At 37.0% G+C, this 27,647-nt stretch overlaps 1 protein-coding gene across 1 annotated transcript in view; it reads right to left on the minus strand.

The window, feature by feature from the left end:
- Positions 1-964: 964 nt before the first annotated feature.
- WDR70 (WD repeat domain 70) overlaps positions 965-27,647 on the minus strand; it is a 138,353-nt gene continuing 111,670 nt past the window's right edge. The window contains exons 14-18 of the mRNA XM_040580297.1: positions 13,654-13,754; positions 12,164-12,243; positions 11,167-11,283; positions 10,646-10,808; positions 965-2,763 (exon numbers count right to left, since the gene is read on the minus strand). Coding sequence (XP_040436231.1) covers positions 2,679-2,763; positions 10,646-10,808; positions 11,167-11,283; positions 12,164-12,243; positions 13,654-13,754 — 546 coding nt within the window. The 3' untranslated portion in view covers positions 965-2,678. The remainder of the gene's footprint in view (positions 2,764-10,645; positions 10,809-11,166; positions 11,284-12,163; positions 12,244-13,653; positions 13,755-27,647) is intronic.

The following is a 27,647-nucleotide window of genomic DNA, read 5'->3' on the forward strand; positions in this document are numbered from 1 at the left end:
AAAGCACCATGGAGCCATTGTGCATGCCAAAATGCTAGTGATGCTTGTAGCACCTCTGAAAGAAGGAAGTAAGCAAACAGAAGTAGCCCACCTAGTTTCAGAAATGTGAAACAAAAGCCCATCTGGACTCTGGCCACATTATTGACACATGGAGGACCAAGATTTCAACTTGGCAACTACTAAAACCTAGGTCCTTCCTGAAGTTTAAAAGAAAATTAGGTTCATAAGAAATTAACAAAAAGTGTAATTTCTAAATTCCAGTTTGCATGAAGAGTTCCATCTTTCATAACAAATATTTGATAATGTTAAGATTTTTCTGTGGACAATTCAAAGGGCTGGGCCAGAGTTTGCTGTCCAAAGCATGGTCAAGCCATGGAGTATGTTTGTATGTTTTTATTGGAAACAAGTTCATATGTCTTTCCTGACCGGATTAACCCTTACCATTGAGCTGTTCTAATTAAAAACTGCTTTTAAAAATGTGGTATGATTTGCGTTGTTGGTGAACATACCTGAAAATCCAGTGTAAGGACTAATGCAAACAAACTCATCCATGAGAAAGTATATGTGCAATTTAAAGTTAGTTTAAAATCTTTTCAATATGTACTGTTTTGAATTCTAGGCTGCTGAAACAGTCATTGTCTTCAAGACAATTAATCACTAAGTAATAATGATGAACTCTTAAGAGAAATTGTAACAGACCTTGTGTGCACTTCACTTAGAAGAATGTGTTCTGTAAGAACTGGGAAAGAAGGTCTAGCTGATATGAATAAATAAATAAAAGGAGAAGCTCTCCTAAAGCTTAAAGAAAATTAATTAGAAATTATAAACTGTTAATATTCAGCCTAAAACCAAGGACATAATAATCTTTTTAAAATTGTATTCAAGATTTTATAGAAATTTATTTGAAAATACTTTATTTTGCAGTCATTATCTGGACAAAAAAAAAGACAAAAAATAACCTTAATGAATCAATGCCATTTAATGTTTATTTGCTGAGGGAGGCATCGCTCAGGGAGGCTTTTAGCAGGTCTTGTTACCAACTGCCGCTCTTCATCTAGTACTTCCTTTTCTCCACCATTTACCATCCACCTAGCTATTGAATACTTCATTCCACATATTTTAGCTACAATTGTAAATTAAGCATGGATTTTCTATTCTATGTAGGTATATACTAAAATATGTTTGCAAGGGGCAAAGACAAATTTTGGGTTATTTAGTGAGGTTCCACTCTTATCAAAGGACTAAACTGAGTGAAAGCAGTGGAAATATTTTATCATGGGAATATTACGCCAATGTCCATTACACCTTTTGAAGTCAGGCTTGATTTTGCCTAAAGTATATAAAAATGGTAACTGAAAAAGGTAGATAAGCTTGGAAAGGGAAATCATAAAATGAAATAGTGATGCAGAAAAACACTTAAAAAATATCTAAGCTCTGCTATCAGGACCACACGCTTGAGGTTAGGAAGGTGCTTAAGTGCTTTGCTAAATATAGCCTTAAAATATGCCTTCAGAATCCATTCATAATTAACAAAGCTTGATTGTTTATGATGTTTATCACTCTCTAGTCTTAGTGGAAATGCAGAGTGCTTGCTATATTGTATTTTATTATAATCACAATACTTAGCATATTATTTATAATTATAATCACAATATAAATGCCTAAAACTAACTTTGGTTCCTTTCTCCTTCTCTAAAGGACATTAATTTTAGATTTGTCCTTCATTTTATGACATCCAGAATTGCAGTTGTGTTAAACAACAAAACCTTTCAATTTAAGAAACCACTTTCTAAAAGGTTAGTATTAGTCTTCAGAGTGTGAGGTAGGATATACATAATTCAGGCATATAAAAAAGTGAGTAGATACAAAGAACTAGTAATAAATACACAGCTTTGTTCTATCCTAACACTTAACAATACAAACTAATCAGGATAGGAAGCCTGAATAAAATTCTGCACCAACTAGGCAATACAGATGATATTATTATTAAACCAAGAAAAGCAATTGTCCATTCCAATTTCACATTACTGAAAACTGAAAGTTGTATGAAATAATACTGGGAAAGATTACACATACTTAAAAGGAAATCTATCATTCCAATAAGGACAGACACTAGAAAATATGTTTTTTAAAATTCACACAGAAGTAGGAACTAAATTTGAACTTGTGTGAACAAACAAATTAACTAAGCTGGATTATTCCACATTAATTCATCTAAATAGAAGTGTGAACTTTGCTACACTTGTAACGAAGGGAGCAATTTGTTAGAAAATAACCAGAAAAAAATAAAAAGCACTCTGAGAAACTGTACTATTTTATTTGTATACTTAAAATCATTGAACACTGTAATGACACAGCATTTGAAAAAGTGGCAGTAATTAAAAAAACATAAAGCAATGTAATGAATTTACTAGAGTTCTATTTATAGAGATATTTTTCACTTAAATCACAAAGCTAAATACTGACATAAAGAGTGCTTTGCCCAAGTCATTCCTTACTACAAAATTCTGATGTCTGATTACAATCCAGTGTAATACAACAATCTCTTTTCACACTGCAGCAAGTTTTGTGAACTGAAGTAATTTTTGCTTTCACAATTTGATTCACCACCCAAAATAAAGAAATAAATGCTGCACTTTGTTTCAAATGCTCTAAAATTTTTCTTAAAACAAATTTTTTCAAATTTTACGTTTTTTCCACTCTGGCTTGTCTGTTTCATCATCTTCCGGTTCCACTTCTGCAAAAACTGTTTTTGGCTGCGTTCTAGAAAACATTTAAAAAGATCAAAATAATGGTCAGAGTACAATTCTTTATCAGAAATTATATTAGACATGCAATGGAAACAAAGTACATCCTTTCTATACTTAAAAAAAGAGCATTCCAGACTTGCCTGTTTTTCATTTTTAACATAAATCTACTAACTAACCTTGCAAGAGCTGAAGCAACTTGCAGCTCTTAGGCAAAGTCCAATGATAAATACATATCTTTTGCAAGTAGTATTTCCTCATCAGCTTGCAATCATTATCTGTGTATTCCATGAATAAAATTAAGACACAAGAGAGGAACAAATCAATATAATACAATGCTAGAAAAATGGAGCCACAGGTCTTCTCATTCCATTATTTTTAAAAAAAGAAACCTCCATTTTGACACACTATGGTATGAAAGCAGCCAGTAAGTGAAAACAGAATAGCTAAGCCAGGTTTCTGACTTAGCCTATGCATGAAAAAACCAGCTTCTCCTTCAGAGACTTTAGCCAGCACTACCGTAACATAAAAACCATAATGATCTTCATATGGGAATACAGTGTATCCTCAGTCAATCTTGATGGTTATCTATTCCTCCACTGTTTACTTGTATTTTAAATAACACTTAAACTTTATAAAAATAATTATTGATTACTTTTTAAATGAACATAGCATCAAGTAGCATTTCAATAAACTGTTTGGACATTCAGTTCCCCTGCTTTACACTATAATCACTGCATAGTTCCCTTTTCCAACCTAATTCTCAGCACCACCACTGCAGAGCTGAACCTACTAGACTTCTGACGCTGGCTGTGCTTGACTTCTCATCACAACTGATGTGACAAAGTACAACACAGCCAAGGCAGTCATCATATCATTAATGTGGCAGGCTATGGACATGAAGCACTATTATTGTAACAACTGTTATTTGGCAGACTCTACAAAATGCAAACACCTTAACAAAATTACATCTGCCCTACTTAACACAATAGGCACAATTCAGTGCTGTCACGGACTTTGAAGAGTAATGGCGTGCCATCAGCTATAAAACAGCAGGATTCTCCACTTGTTAAATATGTGGCACAAAATAGATTAAAGTCACCAAAACTAGTCAATGACAACATCCCTTATAGGCAGAATCTTTCTGTCAGCCTGCCTTCTCCTCCATCCTCAAAATATGCCATGGAAGTAAGGCGTATACTAAGGTGTTCCACAGACGGTCCTGCTCTATTGGTACATGGTCCCTGAGTACAGGCTATACATCTCAGTACACCTAAGCAGACCTTGTACCCAGACGAGGACTTTCACTACTGAAGTCAGAGGAGTCATTTTGCTCTCCACGGAAAGCGGAACCAAGGTTAAGAAAAAAAATTTCAACTTAAAAATTTCATCAAAAAATAGTTACACAAACTCTACTTAACCAACCACTAAAGGAAAATTCATAAATAAATAAATAAATAAAAGAATCAACATTCAATCCAAAACCAGACACCAGGGATGAAGGCTTTATTGGCCAAAATACTGGATTTTGTTAGCTGCTGAAGAGGTGGGATGTATGGAATATTCTCCTTTTTCAAAACACTTTCATGGAAGTTTATTTAGCTCATTTTAACAATGTATCTTTTATCACAATAAACGAAAGGTATGTAAATGCCATACAGGATCACATCAGGTCAGTATTAAGATGCTCATTAGTAAAGCACAACTAACCAAGAGTAAACCTATCACTTCTGATCCTGTAACCTGTAACTATCATAGTTTTGGTTAGGAACTTCCAACCAAGAAGAATGCCTTAATCTGTGAAACAGCTAGCAGAAACTCAGTATTTTCCAGGACAGGAGTGGCACAGAGAAAAGTAACAGACCTCAGCTATTATTAAGTATGCTATTGAGTCCAGTAAAGCTGGGGGTCGGGGGAGAAGAAAAAGAAACTGCAGCATAATCTAGCAGTGCCCTGATATGCTATGTCATTTTTTAAAATTACCGCAAAATGACAGTAGCCTCAGCTTGGATGAAATGTAAACTGTTTCACCTCTACAAGCGACACAGCAGAAACTGGGGCACCTAGGGTGGGTGAGTCATATGCCTGATCACTTTAAAGGCATAAACATAGAAAACGCTTTTTCATAGCATTATTAGCAGTGATCATTTAAATACAAATTGTTCTGCTTAGTAACTGTACTAGAGGCTGCTTGTAGTAGGAGTTTGCTGCATAATGAATATTTATGCAAAAATAATCAAAACAGGTTTACTACTTTGTTTTTATTTCTGAAGGCTAAATAATACATATGGAAATCTGTGTTCTCTTCTCTATCAGCTTTGTCAATTTTATCATCCTTGACTTCGAGGGTTGATTTCAGTTTGTTTGGGAGAGTCTCCATGGGAGTCTGTCATGGTGGCCAAAGGAGCCCAGGACAGACGGTTGATCTTTGAGGACAACCTCCTCAAAGCACATTCCATCCCGCGCACAGGAAGTGAAGTCTGGCAGAAGCCTAGGATGGCTGTACAGGGACCTCCTGACTGAGGTAAAACCCGAACCCCAAAAAGGAAGCACAGAGACAGAGGAAGCTGGGACAGTCTTAGCCAAGGGGAACAGAAGCATTACATGAACATACAGGAATGGAGTTACGAAAGTCAAAGCTCAGCTGGAGTTGGAACTGGAAAGAAATGTGAAAGGTAACACTAAGGGCTTCTACAGCTACACTGACAGCCAAAAGAATGCTAAGGAATATGTGCCCAATGTGGCAGGTAACCCATTAACGTCGGATATGGAAAACGTCAAGATACTTGGTGCTTTTTTTGGCTCTGTCTTCCCTGAGAAGGTCTGCCCTCAGTTCTCTGAGGATCTCTACACTACCAGCAGTCTTGGGGAGGGAGTGATATATCACCAGCGACAGGGACTACGTAGCCTATTGGATATACGCAAACCCATAAGATCAGATGGGATGAGTCCAAAGGTGCTGAGGGAGCTGGCCAATGTCATTGCAAGGGCACTCTACCATCTTTGAGAGGTCATGGTGACTGGCAGAGGTTCTCGATGATTAGAAAAGGCAAACATCATCTTCTTTACGAAGGGCAAAAGGAAGATTTGAGGAGCTACAGCATGGTCCACCTAATCTCAGTCCCTGGGAAGGCTACAGAACAAATCCTGCATTTCCAGGCACATGAGGGACAAGGTGACAGGGAACAGCCAACATGGATTTAGCAAGGACATACTATGCCTGCCAACCAGACTGCTGGAACAGGCTGCCCAGAGAGGTGTTGTGGAATTGTCATCCTTGAGGACATGCAAACTTGGCTGGGCAACCTGAACTTGATTGGACCTGAGCAACCTGATCTAAGTGAACTTGCTTTAAGCAGGAGGTTGGACTAGATGACCTCCAGAGGTCCCTTCCTACCTAAATTATTCTATGCTCCATGTGTTTCCACATGACTGTCAGCTGAAACCAGTGTCTCACACACTCACAAATGCATTCCTGTTGTGGGTTACAGTAACAGGCTGCAAACAAAGATGAGAAAACAAACATGATTTATTCATACTGTGTGCTTCCCTATTCCACTGGTTTTCAACGTATTCAGATATGCAGACCCCTACTAAAAAAATTTCCAGGGACCATACAGACTGCTTTAGAGTGACCATAATCTCTCCTGTTATGGGTTGCTTTTCTTAGTTACCTTTCAGGGATCCAATAAAGGCAGCTCATTGACATCTGAAGTTCATAGACTAGCAGCTAAAAAAATACTGCTACAGCTAAACCAGCTGGAGATGAGAACTGCATATCACAGCATGTGACTCATGTTGCAGTAACTTTTGAAATTTGTGTTTATATTGCACTGAAACAAAATAACAAAAAAAAAAAAAGACAACTTTCAAGCATGCTTAGAAACCAGAATAATGTCATAAAGGCTACTTTCAGACTGAAAAGTGAAGGTTTCCAGCATCAGGCCCCTTTGTATTCCTTACTCCACCAGCCATCCTGACCCTTCTCTGAATCTCAGGGGCTTCCACCTCAAAATTACCGATTTCCAAAAAAGATTTAGCTTAAGTATACCAACAAGTGCCAACAAAATCACTGTTACAAAACATTCTGTTCACTCTTGCCTCTTCAAGTAAATATACCCAAGGCACCCCGTGAGTAACACCTCAGACACTGGTGCTGCCATCAAGAAAAAGTTCAGTGAACACAGCACAGCTAGAGGTTGCTGCGGCAAGTCATTCCCTTTTGCCTGTGACACACCATGACAAAGGCAGCAAAACAGGGGCAACACCACTGAACTGAAAGGTATTTTCCAAGAACTCTGGTCTCCCTTGGTGGGGAGGGAAATGTCACCCTCACCTTCTCCATGGTACAGAAGGGAGTTACATCTGGGCCCAATTAGGCCCTCAGCTATGATGTTTAGTAATTCCTGCTGATCCTTCAGAAGGACATCTCAAGACGTTATAGTACCTCTGTACAGCTGTGTTAAAACAAACAGCTCAAAAAGAATGTAATTTTCAAACATTTACAGCTGATGCCTAAAGTTCCTTTCCTGTAGTTCTTTACTTGAAATCTTCAAGTCCTTCCTTTTCCTTTCACGCTACCGGAATGGCTCTTGCCAAGGTCTCTAACAAGCTTTTTTCCTGAAAAATCTGAAGATCTTTTCTTTATCCCCATCCATTATGACTTCTGCTGTGTTGATCACATCTTCTTTGACACTTTATTCACATTGGGCTTCTGTGATATGTCATCTCCTGATTCAGCATGTACCACTTGCCATCCCCAGTATGCTTTTCAGCGGCATCTGTTTTTTCACCCATCTTTTTCCTTCTTATGTATGTCCCCCTCCTTTTCTGGCTCAATTTTTAGGAGGAACAGAAAGGCCAGGCTAATGATAACAAACTTGAAATTTTTTTTCAAATTACTGTTTGGGTTCAAGCATAAATTAGGTACCTCTAACTCCAAGAAAAAGAAAATGTTTTCACATACAATGTACAGACTAACAGCAGAAGTCATGTTGCAGGTATTTCTTGTAAGAATTAATGAAGTTAAAATACAATTTAAAAAGCATGAAATCAGTTATCTGATCTAGAATGACCTAATCAGCATGAAACAGGACCAAACAAACTCTAACTCAGTCATCACAATCCGAGTTATGAAAACTCTGATCAACCAAAACACCAGTGTTTCTTAGCCTTCTCAGTCTAAATTTATTTAATAACTCACTGAAGAAAATTAAAAAACTAGTTTCCTGTGACATTTTCTTAAGAAGGAGAATGAAAAACTCTAAGTGAATAACCATCTGCTAGACAACACAAAACCAAAAGCCTTGTCAAACAAGGATGTATCAAGTGGATAGTTTTATACTATACTTAAGTGAAAATTTACTACAAGAAATGTGGAGAAAACGAAACCAGAGAAACCAAGTAGTAAAAAGAATAAACACTTCAAAAAAATGAAATGTATTGGATGTATGTTTTTTAGGTCTCAAGACAGTATGCAATTTTAAGCACGTATCAGAATATCAGCTTTCCTAACTTTACAGTGTATCTTATGCCATAGCTAAAGCAGCCAGTTTCCCTAGGTTTGTATACTGCGTGCTATTACAAACCCGATTTTAACAGGGCCACCAGGGACATACTTACAATCCAGTATTACATGATAGTTTTTAACAATGACTTGTAATTTGTCTATTTTATTAAATATGCATCAGTAAGAATATTTGTAAGATGCTTTATATACAGAGTAAGCATACATTCCCTGTAAAGTCAGATATAAGTAACACAGCTTTCTACATTATCTGTGTGTGCAGGCAAGCAGCTAATGAAACCTATGACTGCCACTGGTCTGCAGCTGTTAATATAGAACTCTATTTCTGAAAATTAAGAAAATAACACAGTAATAAAGTTTTGCATTTCAGTGTCTTAGCTAATAATAATAGTAACAACAATAATAATTATAATTTTTAAAATGCTTTTTGTATAGAGTGCAAGTCAAGATTTTAAAGCAAGGATAACGGCAGTTTCACTGGCATGAGATTTATCAGCTGACAAAACCATCAAGGCAGCATGCTGTTGGCTGCAGTCCAATTCCCCCATATACGTATCACCATCTGTTGTGTAAGTTAATAGCAGTCTGGACTTGCATCCTCCCCACTTCTCAGCCAGCTCTCTTCTTCGCCTGCAGCTACATCTTTAACAAGAAACTGTAATGAGATCTGCCCACCTGATACAGTAAGCCTTCTGTAATACAGCTATGTTTTAAAACTTTCATGTCTACTACATTGCAGGTGTCAGGGATGAAACTTAATATACAATCAATGAAGTTACAAAGCCAAAAATATATGGAGGTATCTACCTACCTGAAGGAATGTGTGATTGTATTTACTTTCGAGAATGGTTTTATCTGAGATACGGAACTGCAGGTGCCTACACATTCAAAGTTAACTTCTGGCAAAGTTAATCTCTAGCAAACATTAACTCTCAAACATTTAAAAATCAGTATTTAGCATATTCATTACAACAACTGCTACAGAATCAGGCTTTCAAATATTCTTTCTTTGGTACCAAGGGTGATACTGTATAACGCATTGGTTTGATGTACAACATCAAATGCCATACTTTTAACTACCCACCCAAAGGCAGGTTGGGTCATTGACATTCCCAAGGTGCTTTGGAACAGCCATTCAGTTACCTTTGTGAACACATGGGTCAAGTCAGAAAAGAAGTGTCAACACTAGAAACAGCTATGATTCTCAATATATTTTGTTTTTCTGGAAAGAAGTGGCGATTGTTTCACTGAAGAGCTAAGCACTAATAAAGAAGTACAGTCAGTAAAGTACTAACAAATGTACAGCCTAGGAGATAAAACACTTGGCTGTAAACATGAAAAAATAGTTCATTACTGGCTGTTCTATGCAGACTATTTCATCTCTTCAAAATCTTTTCTTTATGCATGTCGAAAATGGTACTTATACTAGATAGATCATAGTGTGATATAAGAACACTAATGATGTTAACAAAATGAAAATTTTTGAAGTGGTAGTTTCTGTTCATTAGTATGAAATGCATTTATTTAGTATTTATTTTAGTAATACTCTGAATGTATTTATTTAATGGTTTAAATTGTACTTATTTTTAGAAAAAAAGATCTTTGGTAGAAACCATGCTAAAATAATATTGCACAATTTTCATTGTAACACATGCACACAAATACCACACTCACACACATACCACACTCACACATGCAATTTAAACTGATTAAGTTACCATCTGTGGGATTACCAAGATTTTACTACCATAATCTTGAAGAGGCTCTTTAATTTATGTAACAACTGCACACTTACTTCCTTAGTTTGAATTTTTAGCACCAGATTTTATTAGTGCTATTTTTGATATTGCTACACCTTTAACACCAAGTTAATTCAAGCAGGTACTCCAATCTTTGTGTAGGAAAAGTCCAAATAAAAACTTACGACATTTGGGAAATCATCTAAAATATGCTGTCATAACACCAAGTCAATATCTTGAAGGTTTAACCTAAGAATCAGTCAGAATTAGAGGGCATATTGGAAAACTTACCATCTCAGTCTGTCAATGGAAGAGTACCTTATTAAAAAGTATATTGCCATTTCAGACATTGATATGGAGAAGATTTTAAACTCTAAGCAACTTAGAAAGTTTTAAAATAATTTTCTAGTACTGACAGGTCTATTTTAAAATTGGAAATGTCAAATTTCAACAATTTAACCTCCTGGAAACTCTTCTCTTCATAAAAAGAGTATTGTATATTCTTGGTTCACTTATTTGTGGCAGCAACCCAGAAAATGAAAAGTATACCATTAAGAATGCGTGTCTTCTGTTTTTACCAAACTCCCACTGGCCTCCAAAAATATTACTTGTATTTTTAATTGTTTCCTTACTTAGCATATGCTGGAGCAACCCAGTATGGATTCTCCTCCGCTTCCTTTGCGTGACGTAAAATAGCCTCTCGAGGGTTGCTATCATCTGTCTTATCCAGTGCAATATTCTTGACTATATATGATGACAAGGTACCTCCATGAGTTCCAACACGCCCACCACGACCTTTAGCAAAAAAAAAAAAAAAAAAAATTTTAGAGAAAAATATGTAAGAAATAAACAAGAGAAAAATTGCATTGTGTCTGCAGTGGTGACCTGATACAAAGAAGTTAATACTATAGGAAGAGTCTAATTTAGAGCAGCATTCACTTAAGTATTTTACTGATTATATAACTTAAAGTAACTGTGATTATTAATTTATTCCAGGCAAGCACTCCAATCAAACACCCATGTCTTACAACGCTGGACACTGCCCATAAGCTGCCACCCAAAGAAGTTTGAATGCAAATCTGAACAACTATAGAACCCAAGAATGGCGGCCCCTTTAGCATATGACATTCTGAAATGATTATTGCTAGATTACCTGGCCCTGCTACTGGAGGTTCAGGTTTGTGAGACTTCATGGGGTCCAGCCTGTCCTTCTCCAGCTGTTTCCTGGTGCTGCGCTGTCGTGGTTCACGGAACATTGGAAGTGCGTGGGCTGAAGGGTCACAGTTTGGAGAAAAAGAAATCTTTAAAATTCCATTTTCTATTTAAGGTTTTAATTACAAAGATTCTTCCTTGCAATGGAGAAGTTGGCAGAAGCAGCCCCCCAGTTTTTCTGTATCCACACAGTGGTTTACTGAGATGTATTTTAGAGAGCTTCTTTCTGCTGAATTTTTCAAAGATGAAAGCAGCCAGATTTCCAGGGTTCCTTGAGGCAGGAGCCTTTCATCTGAAATACTGTTTGCACAGTTTATGCGTATTTAATTTATTCCCCTGTCATTCAGTTCTTAACATTAGCATTACGACCAATCAGTTGCTCTCTTCTGAACTTTCGATGTTTCTACGGCTTTCTAATACTCCACGAGCATGACAAAACCCTAGATGCATCTTTGGATCTGAAACAGCAAGGCGTGTAATCCCCTCAATGATCCAAAACGTAACATTTCTGCGCATGAAGTTACAATCATGTTCTTTCTTAAATTATGAGATTAATAAATGTTGGAATAATACCCATAACTGAGACAATCTGGCCAAATTATCAGGATTTAAAACTTCTATTTCCTTCTTCCTTCTCCTGTTTTCCAAGGTAGCTGTTTCAGGCTTTTAGGTGCATCAGAAATTAGAAACCAACCATTATTAAGAACTTCACACAGCATACAGAATATATGCCTTTCTGGTTGTGCAAGGCTATGAAAAAACTGTATGAAGCACTAACATCTTACACCAATGATCAATATTTAATGAAAGGCTGCAACCTTTTAGAGGGGACCCCCCCCAAAAAAAAAAAATAGAGAGGAAAAAGCTAAATGATCTGTAATTTCAAACCTGAGAAAGAGCTAAGGATGCTGGTATAAAGATATGTTTAAATTCCTTACGTGTTATAATGTAATCCTGTGTAAGGGTTTCTGCTTGTCGCTCTTTTCGTTTTGTTTTGACCACGCATAATTTTGCTCCCCTAGGAAGAAACACACAGCAGTTCAGTTGGTCTGTTCGTAACAAGCAGAAACCAGTTTTTATTCAAAACATAGTCTCAACAAAATTATACAGCACTTTAAATATTCATGAACGTGTGTATCTTTGCCTGTCGACGCACATGTGAATGAGGGTAGAGATTAGTGTTTCTAGTTACAGAGCAGTTTATATGACATGCAGAAATACAGGTGAAAGACTCCTTTCACACTTCATTTGTCCACAGTACTTGTGGTGTGCACACTGAAAGTGCTCCTCTCCAAACATGGGCAATGATTTGCTTCTAGCACTCTCCCTAAGCAGCAGAGGTGGCAGTTATCTAACCAGAGGTGTCTGTAACACTGCTGCAGGGAGATGGCATAAGCCTGGCTGCAGCAAGACTGCTATAGGGCTCTTGCAGTCTGTGCCTAGGAGAGTCAGGCTGTCCTCTGGAGAGGGGTCCAAACAATGATGACCATCTTTCTTGTTCTCTAAATTGACAAAGACCAGAAAAATAAAACTTATTTGTGATTATCTTGTAAACCAGATTTTATCTTCACATCCAAGTGTCCAGGTCACAGTAAGTATCCAAAAACTGAACTGTAACACAGTGGTTTTAGATGCCAGTTAAACAAAGATGAGCCCATATAGGGGAAGAACACCTTATTCATACCACTCAGTATAGATAAAAGTATACATATCTCCCCTGCTGACAGGAAGTAAGTATGCCCCAGTTCTCCAGCCAACCCAGATGGCAAAAGCAAATTAATTGGAAAAGAAGTGTTTATAGACTAGTTAAGTCCTCTTCTTTCATTCCATGCGGACAAGTCACCTTCTGGATCACTACCATCTTTCCATTAGATGTACAGGCAAAATCCACACATGATAGGTGGGGATGGGGGAGAAGACTAGCAGAAAGATGGGAATGTACTTCCTTGGTCTGCACCCTCTCAGATTGGGTCTTCCAGTATTACTATGCAGATGCTGCAGTTTAATGCTTGTGAACAAGATTTCTACTTCAGGGCGGTAAAAAAAAAAAAAAAAAAAGACATAAAAAAAATTACTAAATACAATAAATATCCTTTCAATAGCACCACATCAGCAACCTCCAAGAAATCTGATGAAAAGTTGGCTATTCTTACTGCAGACTTCATGCAATGAAAAAATGACAGTGTTTGTAAGTTCAGGTAGAACAGCCAACATACTGCACCGTGAAAAGCCCAAAGGAAAATGCACTGCTTTTCAGAAATGAAGTTGCTGCTTTTTCTTTTCTACTGTTATTAAATAAGTAAAACTCTGCAAAACAAATATTTCTAAACCAGTTTTCTAATTTCTTAGCATAATCATAGAACCACAGAATCAGACTGAATTTGAGGGGAAAAAAACCGTTCTTAAATCATTAATCATGATTACGTACCTCTGGCTTTTGACAGGATCATAGTAGACTTTGGCCAAACCATTTCCTGTACCAACCATGATCTGGTTCAGCTTGGGATGCCAAAGGCAACGCACAACACTCTGAAATAAAGCAACATATTGATAGTTAGTTGCTTACTCATCTAGATCTTAGAACTGATATTTGTGTTGCCAAATGGTGGATCGGAGTCACACTGCAGCAGGAACAAGCTTAAGCACACAAACGAGTATGTTTATATGTGAATAAATATAAGTTCCTCTTCACTGCAGAATACAATATAAAAGAAGTGACAACACACGGATGTAGGCAGGAAAGGAATTACAAATTGCTGGCAGTGTGGTTACCAGTGGTTTCCACAAGCTAACTGTGCCAAGTTCTTCATGGGCATTATGGAAATGGGAAGTTAAAGAGGGATTGGAAGGAGAACAATTAAATGCTTCAGATATAGCAATGTGGGCCTTCATGACTTTTGCATTTTTATTTTTAATTCTTAATTCTTCCACCCTGTTCTTCACTTTATCCGGTTTTCCCTTCTCACACAGTGCTGACCTTTCACTTGCTGACTGCAGAAAGGGAAGAGTGGTGGATTTTCACTCTTGGTTCTTTTTTGCCCACAACACACAGAAGAACTTGGTATTTGAAGACAATGTCTCACAGCTCTGTCACACGACTGGTCAGTAGGGAAGCTCATTTTCAGACATTAAGAGTACTGTTCTTTTACACACACGCAGTGTGGTTCTCCGTGTGACTTAGAACCTCCATGTGATGACTGTCTCCAGTCTGATTCAGCAGGCCAACACAGAAACTGTAAGCCTCAAGACTCTGACTCTCGAGGGCCACAGTGGCACAATCTGCCACGAAGGACAACTCATCTTAAACTATACAGGTTTCGGGTTTGTGTTATCTGACTAACAGGGGAGGGAAAAGTGCCTATTTTTTAGAGAGTAATTCTTTAACGGGATACTGTTTGAGACTGAAGACAGGTTTTAACAGTGTTTGTGTCACCTAGGTAACAAATGTATCCAGAGTTAGCAGGATGCATCATTCTATCAGTATTTCACTGAACAATGCTAATTTTTCTAGCCCTCCCCCGCCCCAAGCTTACTACTTCTTCTTTCTCAAAAGCCAGGAATAGACTCCTCTCAAAGTGAATTGATTGCTCAATATTCAACCACTATCATTCATCTATCATTGAAGTATCCATATAGGTACCTTTATTTTTTTTGTTAACATAATACAGCATATGAAATTTGCAAAATGGGAACCACTAATGTCTTAAAAATAGAAATACAGCAAAGCTAGAATATAATTAGAGATGTAATATAGCCCTATAGCCTGGGAGATGAGAACCATCTAATCTGGAAGAGAATGGTTATGTATTAGCTCTAGTGACTCCTGAATCACTTCCCTTTTCACAGTCCATACTATTTCTGGTTTGGTCCAAATCCCTGTTTTCTGAAATGTTATGAGGCACACAACATAAAAAAAGTATTGAAAAAATTCTGAAGCCCATTCAGCCATCATGAATCAGAACTTCATTTTACTACAAGATGATGGATGACTCTCTTCTGAGCTGTTTTTCTGCTCTGTGTTCTTGTTCAAGAAAAACTGAGTGAGATGTTTACATGAATCAACTGACCATTCTTTAGAAGGTTCTTCTGTAAAACATCCTCCTTCTACATGGAAATACAGACATTATACCTTCCCATCTACTTTCAGGCACAAATAAACCCAGCATGCTTATCACGAGACAACCGACGGACAACAGCCTTTGTAAAGGTAACTCAAGTACAACCTAGAATTCTGATAATGCCTTGTGTCCACGATCCCTGCCACAACCAACCAGAATAACCCACACAGGGTTGTTAATGATGTTTTTGATTTAAATAAAAAGATTCTTATATACGATTATGTAATGCTCAAAATGCTACAGTAACTGTAAAACACACAAAGCTAATATGAAGGTCAAAGGTGGGTGGCCTTTTCTTTTATTAGTATTTATTGCATGTGTTTAGCCAGCCTTTTTAAACTTTGTAGTTAACGTGGTTCTCCACTTTCTACTGTCAAGTAAATGTGTTTTATAGCATGGTACTGGATACGAGCCAACAAAAACAAAGCCTGAGACAGTGTGTCTCAGCACTGATGGGGATTGCTAAGTTTCTAACTTGTCAAACACACAGAGCACACTTAAAACCACCATGGCACAGGCTCCAGAGCCGGCAAAAGAAACTACCATTAAACACAGCCCTCTAAATCTTCCGAAACCATAAAACATCCCCAGAAATAGAATTTGTTAGAAACGAAACAAATATAAGCTCTGAACATGCAAGCAATTTTATTAATCCACTAGCACATAAACCTACTTTATAAGAAATAATAAAAGCTACTTATGCAATTTTCAGATTATTTTAGAAATGGACAATACTGTAAAAAGACCAAAATACCGAATTCTTGAACTAAGTCCAAATAATTTTCCCCAATCATATAGTCTTAAAGAAGTAAAAATGTTAAACAACTATACAACAAAGGGATTATTGTAGACCTGGTCTTAAGATTAACAGTGAGAGGAAAAGGGAAATCTTTATCATACAAAAATATTTAATTCTTAACGAGTATTTATCCTTCAGTGCCTCTAAGTTCCCTACTGTTTACACTTAGAATAATCTACACAGGTAGACACTTTTATCACTGGAAATGCTAAACATCAAATTCCAGCTAACAGAAGGTCCTACATCCCAGCTCTGCAGGCAAAAAAGTGTGTTAATAGCAGGAAAAGCAGGGTTTTCTTGGCTTGGCCTACCTATGCACAGGTAGGCTGCAGCTGGAAGAAAGCTCTGAAGGCCATCTAATTCAAACCCCCTGCACCGAGTATGGTCAACCACTCAGGTAGCTGAGGACATTGTCCAGTTTGGTTTTGAGTATTTCCAAGGATGGAGAAATCTACAGCCTCCCTGGGCAACCTGTTTCAATATATGACCATCCCCAAAATAAAATAATAAAAAAAAAACAACCCCCCCCAAAAAAACCCCATAAACAACAACAAAAAACCCCAAACAAAACCAATCCAAAACACATCCCACAAACGTAAGAAAATGGTTTGGGGTTTAAGTGGAATTGACTGTAATTAGGTTTGTGCCTATTCCCTCTTGTCCTGTCACTGGGCACCACCAAGCTTCGCTTTATCTGCTTCACCCTCCTGTCCCCCTTCAAGAATTTACACATACCAATCCGTCCCCCATGTCTCCTCTTCTCCAGGCTGAGCAATCCTAGCTCTCTCAGCCTTTCCTCCTGCACCTGATACTCTAAGCCTTTAATCACCTTTGCAGTCCTTCACTGCACTTACTCTACTATGTTTTTCTCTCTCTTGTACTGGGAGATCAGAACTGGACCCAGCACTACATACGTGTCTCAACAGGGTTATGTAGAGGAGAATAACTTCCTCCCTTGATTTGCTGGAAACACTTTTGCTTGATGCAAATGCCCCTGGGCCACTTGCTGCCAACTTTATTTATCTGAGCTGGAAAGGGGATTTGCCATTCCACAATCATTTTTTTAAGAATAACTTGTTTTATTTTAAGGTTGTGCTCTACAATGAAACCCAACACAAGCAAGGTGGTACTTCAGTCCTAATTGCCCCTGAGACAGGAGCTCAGGCTGGAAGCAGTAACCTCAGCAGTTAAAAGCAAGCTGCAAGGTCTCACTCCACTTACCCAGGTGGTTTCATGCCTGGTAAAAGCAGCAAAAGAGCAGGAAACTAAATTGCCTAACACAGTGTTGCCTTTTTACAGGCGCGCGGTGACCTGGTTCAGGAGGGGGGGCCCTGTGTTTCCGTACAGCGCGAGATCTTGCGGCCGCCAGGCCCTACCTAGCAACAACACAGCTTTATGGAAGCCTAGCACAAAAGACTTGACCAACCTATGTTCTGGTTGTAAGGAAATCCTGTGGATGACAGCTTCAAGACTCAGCAAATAGGAACACCAGAACAGTAACAAAAACCTTCCATTAACTAATTCTAGATTCAAACATTCAATACAGACTTAACCTGTTTCTTGTAACATTTAAAGCTGAAACAAGACAAATCTATGTTGATTCTGAAATTCAAAAATTTCCAGGTCACATCTCAGCTTTGCAAACAGAAAATAACATCTTATTATCACAAACAAGAATCATAAAATGCAGAATGTATCATCACATAAACAAACATCTTGAATATTTGAAAAAAAATATTTCAAAGTAACAGCTGGATGTTTTGGACAGTGTATCTTTGGAGCATGAAGTCCCGGAAGCCTGTCATAAAAACCCTGAAAATAATTTTATCCATGAAACTGATGTGGTCAGCTTTGCTACTGTGAGATCTGAAAATACTGCACTTACAAAAGACAATTATTAGCAATGATTTAAAAGCTGTTTGGTACTTTAGCTGTTGCAAAAGCGTTAAGTTCTTCAAATGAAATCAATCTGAAAAGCCTTTGGCAATGTCTATTGCATATACAAACACAGTAGCCTGCATTAGGAAACACTGGGAAAAGACTGAAAATATTTTTGTAGTTAGGCAGGGAAAGTATTAAAAATGTTAACAGAAACACTCCAAATTTACCTTCTTTATTTTCACTGTGAAAGAGGTTAGAACAGATTCAGTCGATGTTATCGACAGCAGGCCTTTGTAATTATTTTCAGGTAACAGATTGTCTTGTAATACTGACTTAAACTCAAAGTCAATTAAAAATTACCTACACAATTTTAAAGACAACTTTTTTTGCAGTCTGGATGAAAATATTGTCTTCTTAAACAACTGCCTAATAAAATGAGAACATATTACTGATTTTTCTTAAAACTAGCCATAAAGTTTTCTAAAGTTGCTATACTACTGTTTTAAATAGAAAATGAGTTACACAAAAAACACATAATTTTTATTTTTAAATAAGCACTATACTCACTTCAGACTCCCAGTTCTTCCAAAATAAATTTCAGGTTTAGAAATTTTAACCTATAGTAACTTAAAAGCTTAACAATATGTGGTAATCTTAAACCACAAAACTCATAAATATGTAGAAAGGTGGCAGGCGAAAGTGATGATATTGCTATTCCCTTGTGTGCTATTCCACCTGCATTTCTTCTGAAACATGCAGTCCCAGCTCATGTGCAGCTCTGGGGTGGTTCATAAATAGTCTCACCCCTAACAGCCTGTTCTCATCTGTGTGCTTCCCTTTGTATCATGTTAGCAGAGCTGCTGCTTCAGGTAAACAGTAAACTACACCAATTTTTCTGTGAGGTTATTCTCCATCTGGGTTAGGTCACCAGGCAACTACACACATGACTTTGCTGGTACTATGTACATAACAGTGTTTTGATGGCATTTAACAGCAGTGCCTCTAAATGAGAAACTGAAGCCTGAAACTTGATTTTCTGTAACACAGAGAGGGAATTTATTCTGGCCTAGAAATATACCCCTACGTTTAACAGGCAAAGTGAAGAATAACTGAAGCAGATTTCTCAGCAAGCAAAAGCTAATTACCTCAACTGAAACTGTCCAGAGCACTTGGGTCACACCCTGACAGGAGAAAATAATGCAGAGAGGGCATTTTACAAGGTCAGCAAGAAAAGATCAGAATTATTTGTGGCACAGAAATCTTTTACTCTTGAAAGTATTATTCACCTCTGTCCTCTTTCACTCTGCTGCAAGAGCACTAGGGAAAAATTAAGGCTTCCCTCCATCACTGCCTTTTCATATTCCTATACTAACATTTTACATGTCTGTGAGCTGAAGCTGAACAAAACCATTGATTTCTTTTTTTTTTTTGCATTTCAGTCAGAACTTTGACAAATACCCAACAAAATGTAACTACCTTTGCATGTATACAAGCCCCAAGATGATAGACAAGTTAGTAAACTTCTAATAAGCAGACATGTATGTGTGTACACATATACTGATTTAATGGAATATAGAGGTCATAATTCGCCACAAGAATGGCATGCTATCAAGTTTCATAATTTTAAAAATAATTCTAAGGACTTACATATTTTTGACATAAATAAGAATCAGCTTACACTTCTGCAGCACTTAGGTCAATGGGACTATATTCTTTCCTTGCTACTGCAAAATGAAAAGTAAGTTACAGGGGCTGTACTATAAAATCATGTTTTAATTTCTTTTCCCTCCTTCAGGAAGTGTTACTGCTGCTCAATCAGGCATTGTTTTCTTTGGAAACAATCCCTTTTCCCTAAAGACAGGGAAGTTTAAGGTTAAATACCATGCATGTGTCTTCAAAAATGAAGATTTCATGTGAAGTATAGTTTCGGAAATACATGATCATGTATCAGCTTTTTCAAGTTCATTAGTAAAGCTTCTCCTGCCCTGCAGGGAAGAAAAACATGCTTTTTATATTAGTTATGCATTGTTGGAATAAACTTTTTCAGTTTTTCTTTCTCTACTTTAGGTACAGCCTTTCACTCTCCTCTGGTAGTTCTCAACTCTCAGCCTGCTGATATATTTGCTCCAAAATGCAGAATTGATTATTCAGTTACCTGCAGCTATCAGACTTTTAGGCTAAGTTCACCGAATTACTATCTGCTCCCGTGGATATTCAGAAAAATTGTTATACAAAAGTACAGACAAACAATCTGGCAAATGAGTAAGATGTATCTATCTACTTCCATGTCTACCTAACGCTGAAAGGGTGGAAATCTCTCCTGAATGATGCTGACATTCAGCTAATACTCATACTATCTCTGTGGTGAGTGTGCAGCCAACATCCCATTTGTAAACTGGAAAAAGCAGTAGTGATTTCCTTGCAAATTACCACTAGAAAACAAACAAACAAACATACTGCTAATTCCAGATAAATACTGAAAATGGAAAGCAAACATGCTAATCCTAGGCTTTCACATATCTCTTAACTGTTGAAGCAAAAATTCATGGGGTTTTGATGTTTCCTTCATGTGATGATGTTTCCACCAATTTTAAAAAAAAGTTTGTTAAAATGTAGATAAAGTTCTGTAATCCTAAACTGAAGCTGCTGATGTTTTGACAGTCATGTTTGGAAATCAGGTTCAAGCAAGAGAGGGTAGACTGCACTCTCAGCTAGCACAATCCTTTCGTAGAGTGGCAGGCTATCCTCCTGTAAATTGCCTACAGTCATAAATCCTTCAATCAATAGATGTGAGTGCAAAAGTAACCCATTGTATCCGACTTTGCTACTGGCAAGGTCAGAGCACAAGAGATGAAATGTCCCCCTGCTTTAGCAGGAGAGAATGAACACCAACGGAGGTCAGGTGGGACTGACTTCACCAAACTTGTCTACACCTTTAATTTTTAGACATCTACTCTTTAAATGCCTACAGATTTTCACCTCCCTTTATAGCTAACAGAGAGAAATAAGCATTTTACAGTGGCCTTCATCTAACCTATTTCAGATATCTATTTTAGGATGAGATAAAAATCACAGTCTGGATGTGTTTATTTTTCTCTGTTGATTAGAAAAGGAGCCTAGGGTGGCTGGATCAGCTGTAGACATCTATATTTGGTCAGGTGAATCCCTGCAGTCTACAATGGCCAAAATAACTATGTTAGAAAACCAGAAGACTAACGAGGATCTACAGTACAGCATGTTTTGCTACTAACATAAAACTCTCCATTTCAAGGATAAAGGATCCTGGAAGCCAAATTAAATACTCTTAGTGCAGAAAGAATACAGCAGATACAAACTCCTAAAACTGTCCAACAAATCTTTTGAATCTCGGCTTGAAAGATCAGATCTAGCTCTGGAGATACTTAAAAACTGAATGGGGATAAACCAGAAACAAATACAGCCTATGCTCACCCTTATTGCTTACCCCTTCCATAACCCACAATCTAATAAATAATTCTTTCAGAATCTGTTCTGAAGCTATACAATAAAAAAGCGACAGCAAGAGCTGGTGCTCTAAGAAAATATTTTCTGTTAGGAAAAGAAAAACAAACCTTCTCTCTTTCCTATATGCAAGCTTTGCTTCAGTGGTCATGACAGCGTGTTCTGTTTGAACAGCGCTGCTTGGATTTGCTGCACTTGGCTGTCCAGACGGCCAGATAAGTGGCATGTCAGCAGGGAAGATAGCAAACATGTAAAACGACATTCTGTCTGCGGTCAGGGTCTCTAAGGACAGGTCACCACAGCAGTGGCCAAATGGGGCTTTTCTGATGGAACTGAGTATTTATCTTAATTGTAAGTTTTACAAATTACAACGTCGCTGGGAAAACAGTGTGTCAAAATCAGTGCAAATGTGCATGCAACTAATTTATTCATCCTGTAAACCCCTACATATTCATGGTGAAGAACTGCTTGAGCAGTACAGTATCTTCTAAAAACAGAGGGGCTTACAACATACTAAGTAACACTTCTGAAACCTAACTGCTTATTAGTTTGGGGTTTTTTTTAAGACACAGTGATTACCCTTCAAATTAACATTACGTGTTAACCTAAGCCTATAGTTCTATCAGTTTATACTTGAGAGGGGTAAGCAATTTCAAGCTTGTGTTGGACTGAGGGATAAAATCTCAGCATGCCTTCCAGCTTAATCTTCTATAGTTCTGCAACTTGCACAATGTTAAGTCCATCTGACTTCAGTGATAGATCTTCCCAGAAGAGAAGGGAAACATACAGTTATTTCAGAAAAAAACATACCTACTTCAAAGGATTTCTATGTCTTTAAATAAAACATTAAAACATTTGGATGCTCACAGCTAAAGACAGCTTTCTACTACAACAAAATCTTTCAGTGACTGTTGCCCATCCTTCTTTGGCTACTGCTGCTTTTTAGCAAGTACTGTAATTAGGGAAGATACTAAGACAGTGAGTGGCTTTCAAGCTCTTCTATTTTAAAAAAGAAGGTGTGAAACCATTTAGAAACTTCAGGTACTTAGACTGCTGCCCAGGGGATACAAATCTAGTCTTTTTACAGGTCTTCGTGGACATGTTTGAAATTGCCTTCAGTCTTCATGGACTGAAAACTTTTCGGCAGCTGCTTATGAAATACATCCCAGCAAAAATGCATAAACTGCTCATTAAAAGAGAGGAAAATGCCTCAGAATATACTTAAAATCTCATGGTGCTGGGCTGCAGCATAAGCTGCATATGCAGGCACATAAGCTATATCTGGGAAAGGTTGGTCTGCCTCCTGGATGCACCATGAAAAAAATGAAGACTGAGTAACTCTTAGAAAAACTGCTTTATTTTTATTTAAAAAAACAACAACACAGACATAGAACTATGCCATTTCCAAATGTGTGCATAACTGAACAACAAATGCTACTACTTTGCTTCCACCTTGTTTCTTCTTTTGACCACAAAGATGGTTAACACACGTATGTTGATACTATACATGCTCTGATCAAAAAAAAAAGGCTGCTCACACCATAAAAATATAATGATATTATATTAAAAAAAATCTACTTTAAACCTCAATTGCAAACATCTTCAGGTTTGAGATTCCCCCTGGAGCTCTTCCAAGGAAAAGAGCCAACTACAATAAATAAGGTGGTAGGTTAGGGAATATCTACAATGCAGTGATCTGCTAGCATTAGATTTAAAATACTCACGAGAATACAGCAGTAGAGGAAACAACAATAATGTTTTTCCCTTGTGAAACATGACTTAGAAAATGCGTGGAAACATTCCATATAAAAGGGACCAGAAATGGATAAAATTTTAAATTTTCTATGTAAGAAAAGAAACATCCTAAAAACATTTTCAGGGGCCAGTAATTTAAAGCAGGATCTCAATATAGAACATATGGATAGCAATGCTGTATCACTTACCTTCCAAGGTACACCTACAAAATATACTTTTAGAAGGGAATTGAGACACTGAACAGGACTTTCCTTTTCTGATGACTAGAAAAAGTAACTTGATCAAGGTGGCAACCTGTTTTCCTTGTAATTGGAAGTCAGGGCATTTTCAAGCACCTGCTCTGTTAAAATTAGAGCCACACTTTCATGACAATACACCACAAAATTAAGGCAGACAACCTTCACATACACACACCAATTACAGTGAGGAAACCTGCAGTTTATTTTTCTCTCAAACCTCAAAACTCTAGTGACAGCTTCCCTAAAACAAAGTATGTGCTGCTGCAGGATATACGAAGGGATGGAGCACATCGTCTTTACATACAGGAAAGCAGAGTAAAAATAGACAAGCTACCTCACTCTAAAAGAAAACACATTTCTGTGATTCACCTTTTATACTAGATTTTTATTTTATTTTTTTTTACTTTAATTGGCTCAAAAATTTACCAGACCTTAAATATATTTACCTCCTTATTGTGGAAAAGGTGGATTTGCCTTTCAAATAAAATAAATGGCTTAAAAGGAAAATCCCAGAAGTAGCATGATGATCTCTTCCAGAAGTCAAAAGAATTAATTTTTCTTAAATTCAAAAGCTTTAAATCTTAGTAAAATGGGCCACAGTGGAAAAGCCCTTTACTATATTACTGCATCTTATAAATAGTAAATGATTTTGTTTGAGGTCAAAGGAAGAAATACTGCAATCTTATATCAACTGTGCATAAAGGATGCTGGAAGTTTCATATTCCTTATTCAGTCTTTCTTTTCACTCTTTAATCTAAAAAGGAGCTTTATTTATAGCTTGTCTCAGAAGACCTTCCTGAAACATCCCTTAGAGGAACTTTTCATAAGTATTTAATAATTTAACTTTTGCTTATATTTAAGAAGCTAAGAAAATACTGAAGAATCCTCCTAACAGAAACAGGTTTCCCAAAACAACCATCACACTATGATTTTGGATTGTTGCTTATCTACAAAAACCTGTGGGATATTTTAAAAACCTGCACATCTCATTTTATAATGTACACAAATTCTTCATCTTGGCTTATTTTTAAATCAAGTTATTACTTACATTTTCATTTAAAAATAGCTATTTCTGTAATTGTACAACTTTTTTTTTTTTTTTTTTTCTCCTTTTCCAGTGCCCACTCTTGTTTGGCAGTAACAGGGTGTACTACTTTTCGTTTGGGGAAAATGACTGCTCTACTGTTGCCAAAATCAATCTTGTCTGTAGTAAGGATAACTACTGGGTCATCTGTTTGAACTAGCCAAACGAATGACAGACATATGAGTGATTCAAGTGGCTATCCACAGCTTTTTCAAATTAAACTGACACTGGGAGAAATGTTGTGTACCCAACTCTGTTTCCCATACACTAGGTATTTATAACTGGTTCCCATGAAGATCTTGTACTTGCATAACCAAACCAAGAATTAACAATAAACCCTCCCTGACTTGCATTTGACAGTGAAACCTCCCTTCAATTCCACAAAGAACGTGCAGTTACAGACATCCCAAAAGGTGAGACCTCACCACAAAGTAGCTATAGGTCTTCCTTCCTGTCACACTACCTGAGGAAAGGAAAGAGGAATGTCCTCCAAGTTTCTGTGCATACACTTTGTACCCCTCTTCTGGCCATTTTATTTCCTGACATCTGTTTAAGTCTCCTCATCCATCTAAATGGAGTAAGGAAACATTTTGCATCCAATTACAGATCTTTCAGATTAAGTAAGCCTCAAATGCTCAAACTGAGAAAGCTTAATATAAATATTTTCTTGTGGATATTTGAGGTGAGAGCAAAACAACTTCTCACAGATAATGCTGTCAAGATAGAACAGACTAGAGAACTATGAAAAAGCTGCACATGCAAACCAGGATTTTTTAAAGTTCAGTTCCTGTTAAGAAGTGAGGAATTCTGTACAGATTAGCATACATAACTACGGTCAGAATACAAAGTCCTCATAATTTCCAGTCACACCTGTACACACTGAACCAGAACAAAACTGAAGTACTACATGTACAGCATCATCTTCCTTATAACAGGCAGGAACTCCCACCTGAGTTTTGATCTAATCTGAAGTCAATGACCCTGCCAGTAACCTGCAACATGGGCAATTTCACTCCTTGACAAACTCACAGAAGAAAAATCCACTGAATGCTATTAATTGTGAAATTCCTGTGTCTGCATCAAGATCTCTCTAAGTTACAGATCACCAGTGGCAGAACAGGATAGTCAGAGAAGCATCGTTATGTATTTGCCCTGTAAACACCTCGTCCTGCCGCACACGGCTACAGGCCAGAGATGAAGCCCGTGGTCTGTACTACTTCTGTCATTTCTTTACTTTTCCTTCAGAACATATTGCTATTTATTCAAGAGGCCTGAGTTCTACAGAAGTCTCAATGCCTGCATGGTGGGATGGCATTCAGTAGTGGACGCAACAATACAGTCACTAGCTTAGCTGCAGACTGTGACAAAAAAAAGACCAATACACGAAAAGAAAAACAAATTAATATTCCATATCCAGCCACAACAGCACAGACTAATCAGACTGTTAGCCTATTAGCAAAACTACAAGGTCTCACTCCAGCAGCTCTGAAACAGTAATGTGTTTTCCCATGAAAACTTGAAAGAAAAGGTGAAAAAAGGTTTGTGTGGTATGATGGAAAGGAATGCCAGACACAGCTTTGGTCAAACATTCCCATTAAATATTTTCCCATTACCCGCTAGGTTCATTCACAGGCCAGCTGCACTGGCTATTTACCAAGGAGGTTTAAGATAAAGTTTACTGCTCTTTAGTGTTTTTCAATTTTCTAAGCTTACCAGCACTTCCTTTAAAAAAATCCTTGTGAAATTAAAAAAAAAAAAAGGTGACACATTAGTAGATTTTGTCAATTCTACTGTCAAAATCTTGACAGTAGATTTTTCTGTTATTATGATTATATATGTTCTACCACTAAACCAGTATACAATTGCCCTCAAAAAGTTTTATTGTTTTCATTTTACACTTGAAATTAATGATGCTCTTCTTCTTTAGCAATTTGGACTAAATACAACTGAAATCACTAAAATTACTTCCATGAGGAACAACAGCACATCAAGCTCTTTGCAGAGACAGATACTGGTGTGTTTGTGCTTTTGTTACACATAGCATACTGTACCTTCACCTATGCAATGCCTAAAACCCCCCAAATTAGAAACATTGAAATGACATACTTAAGCACTAGAAAACACATAAAAAGTAAAGTATGATATTTAGTTATAGAAGACAAACTGAAGCCTTAAGAGAACGCTACTTGTTTATCTTTAACTATGCTAACTGCTATCTGAATTTTTGAGGGAGTATAATGAAAAAACGGAAACTAGCAAAGTAGTCCATACAAAGTAATTGCTGCACTGCTGAAAAAATGCTTTGACATACTACACACAAGATATTAATATACCGATCTATAGGCAAATGATCTTTCCAAAAAAGAGCATGTACTGCTTACAAAATACAAGCCAGCTTCTTGAAAATTCATGTTTTCAGCATTCTTTTATGCATTCATATTTCATCAAATACTGCAATTTGAGAACAAGAAAATAACACTAATGAAAAAGCCAAAAGATACAATCAATAGAAAGATCTTGAAAAAATATATACTGCTTTTATTCTATAACACCATGTAGAGTAATTTTTCTTCTTTTAGATTCAGGTTCATATATTTAACTTTTTTTAACATGTGTAGTGTTGAAGCTGGAAGCTAGACAGACTGATTGTAGAGACATTATTAGTGCTGACTAACTGAAAATTATGTCATAAGATCAGCATTTATAAGTCTCAGTTCTTCACCTAATACTTCCATTATTTTCATTTGATCCATTATATACAAAGAAGGAGAATGAAAGTCGTAAATTTTGTAACTACAAATGAAGAAAAACAGCAGCACTAAAACTCTACAGACAAAAGTAATTTACTACAGTCTTAAAAAGTATCATATAAATATCAGCACCTATATAAATTTATAGTATAAAGTTCTGAACCTGCTGAGATTTGTACACATACTTAAAATTTTACAACATGAGTGGCCCCAGTGAAGTCGCTTATTGACCCCTAATTTTGTTTTTCCAACAATTTCCTACTGTTTGTTCTCAGCTCCATGTCTGTCTTGCATTTTAAAGCAGAAGAACAGAAAT

This window comes from Falco naumanni, chromosome Z, assembly GCF_017639655.2.
Source record: "Falco naumanni isolate bFalNau1 chromosome Z, bFalNau1.pat, whole genome shotgun sequence".
In the NCBI taxonomy this organism is placed as follows: Eukaryota; Metazoa; Chordata; class Aves; order Falconiformes; family Falconidae; genus Falco; species Falco naumanni.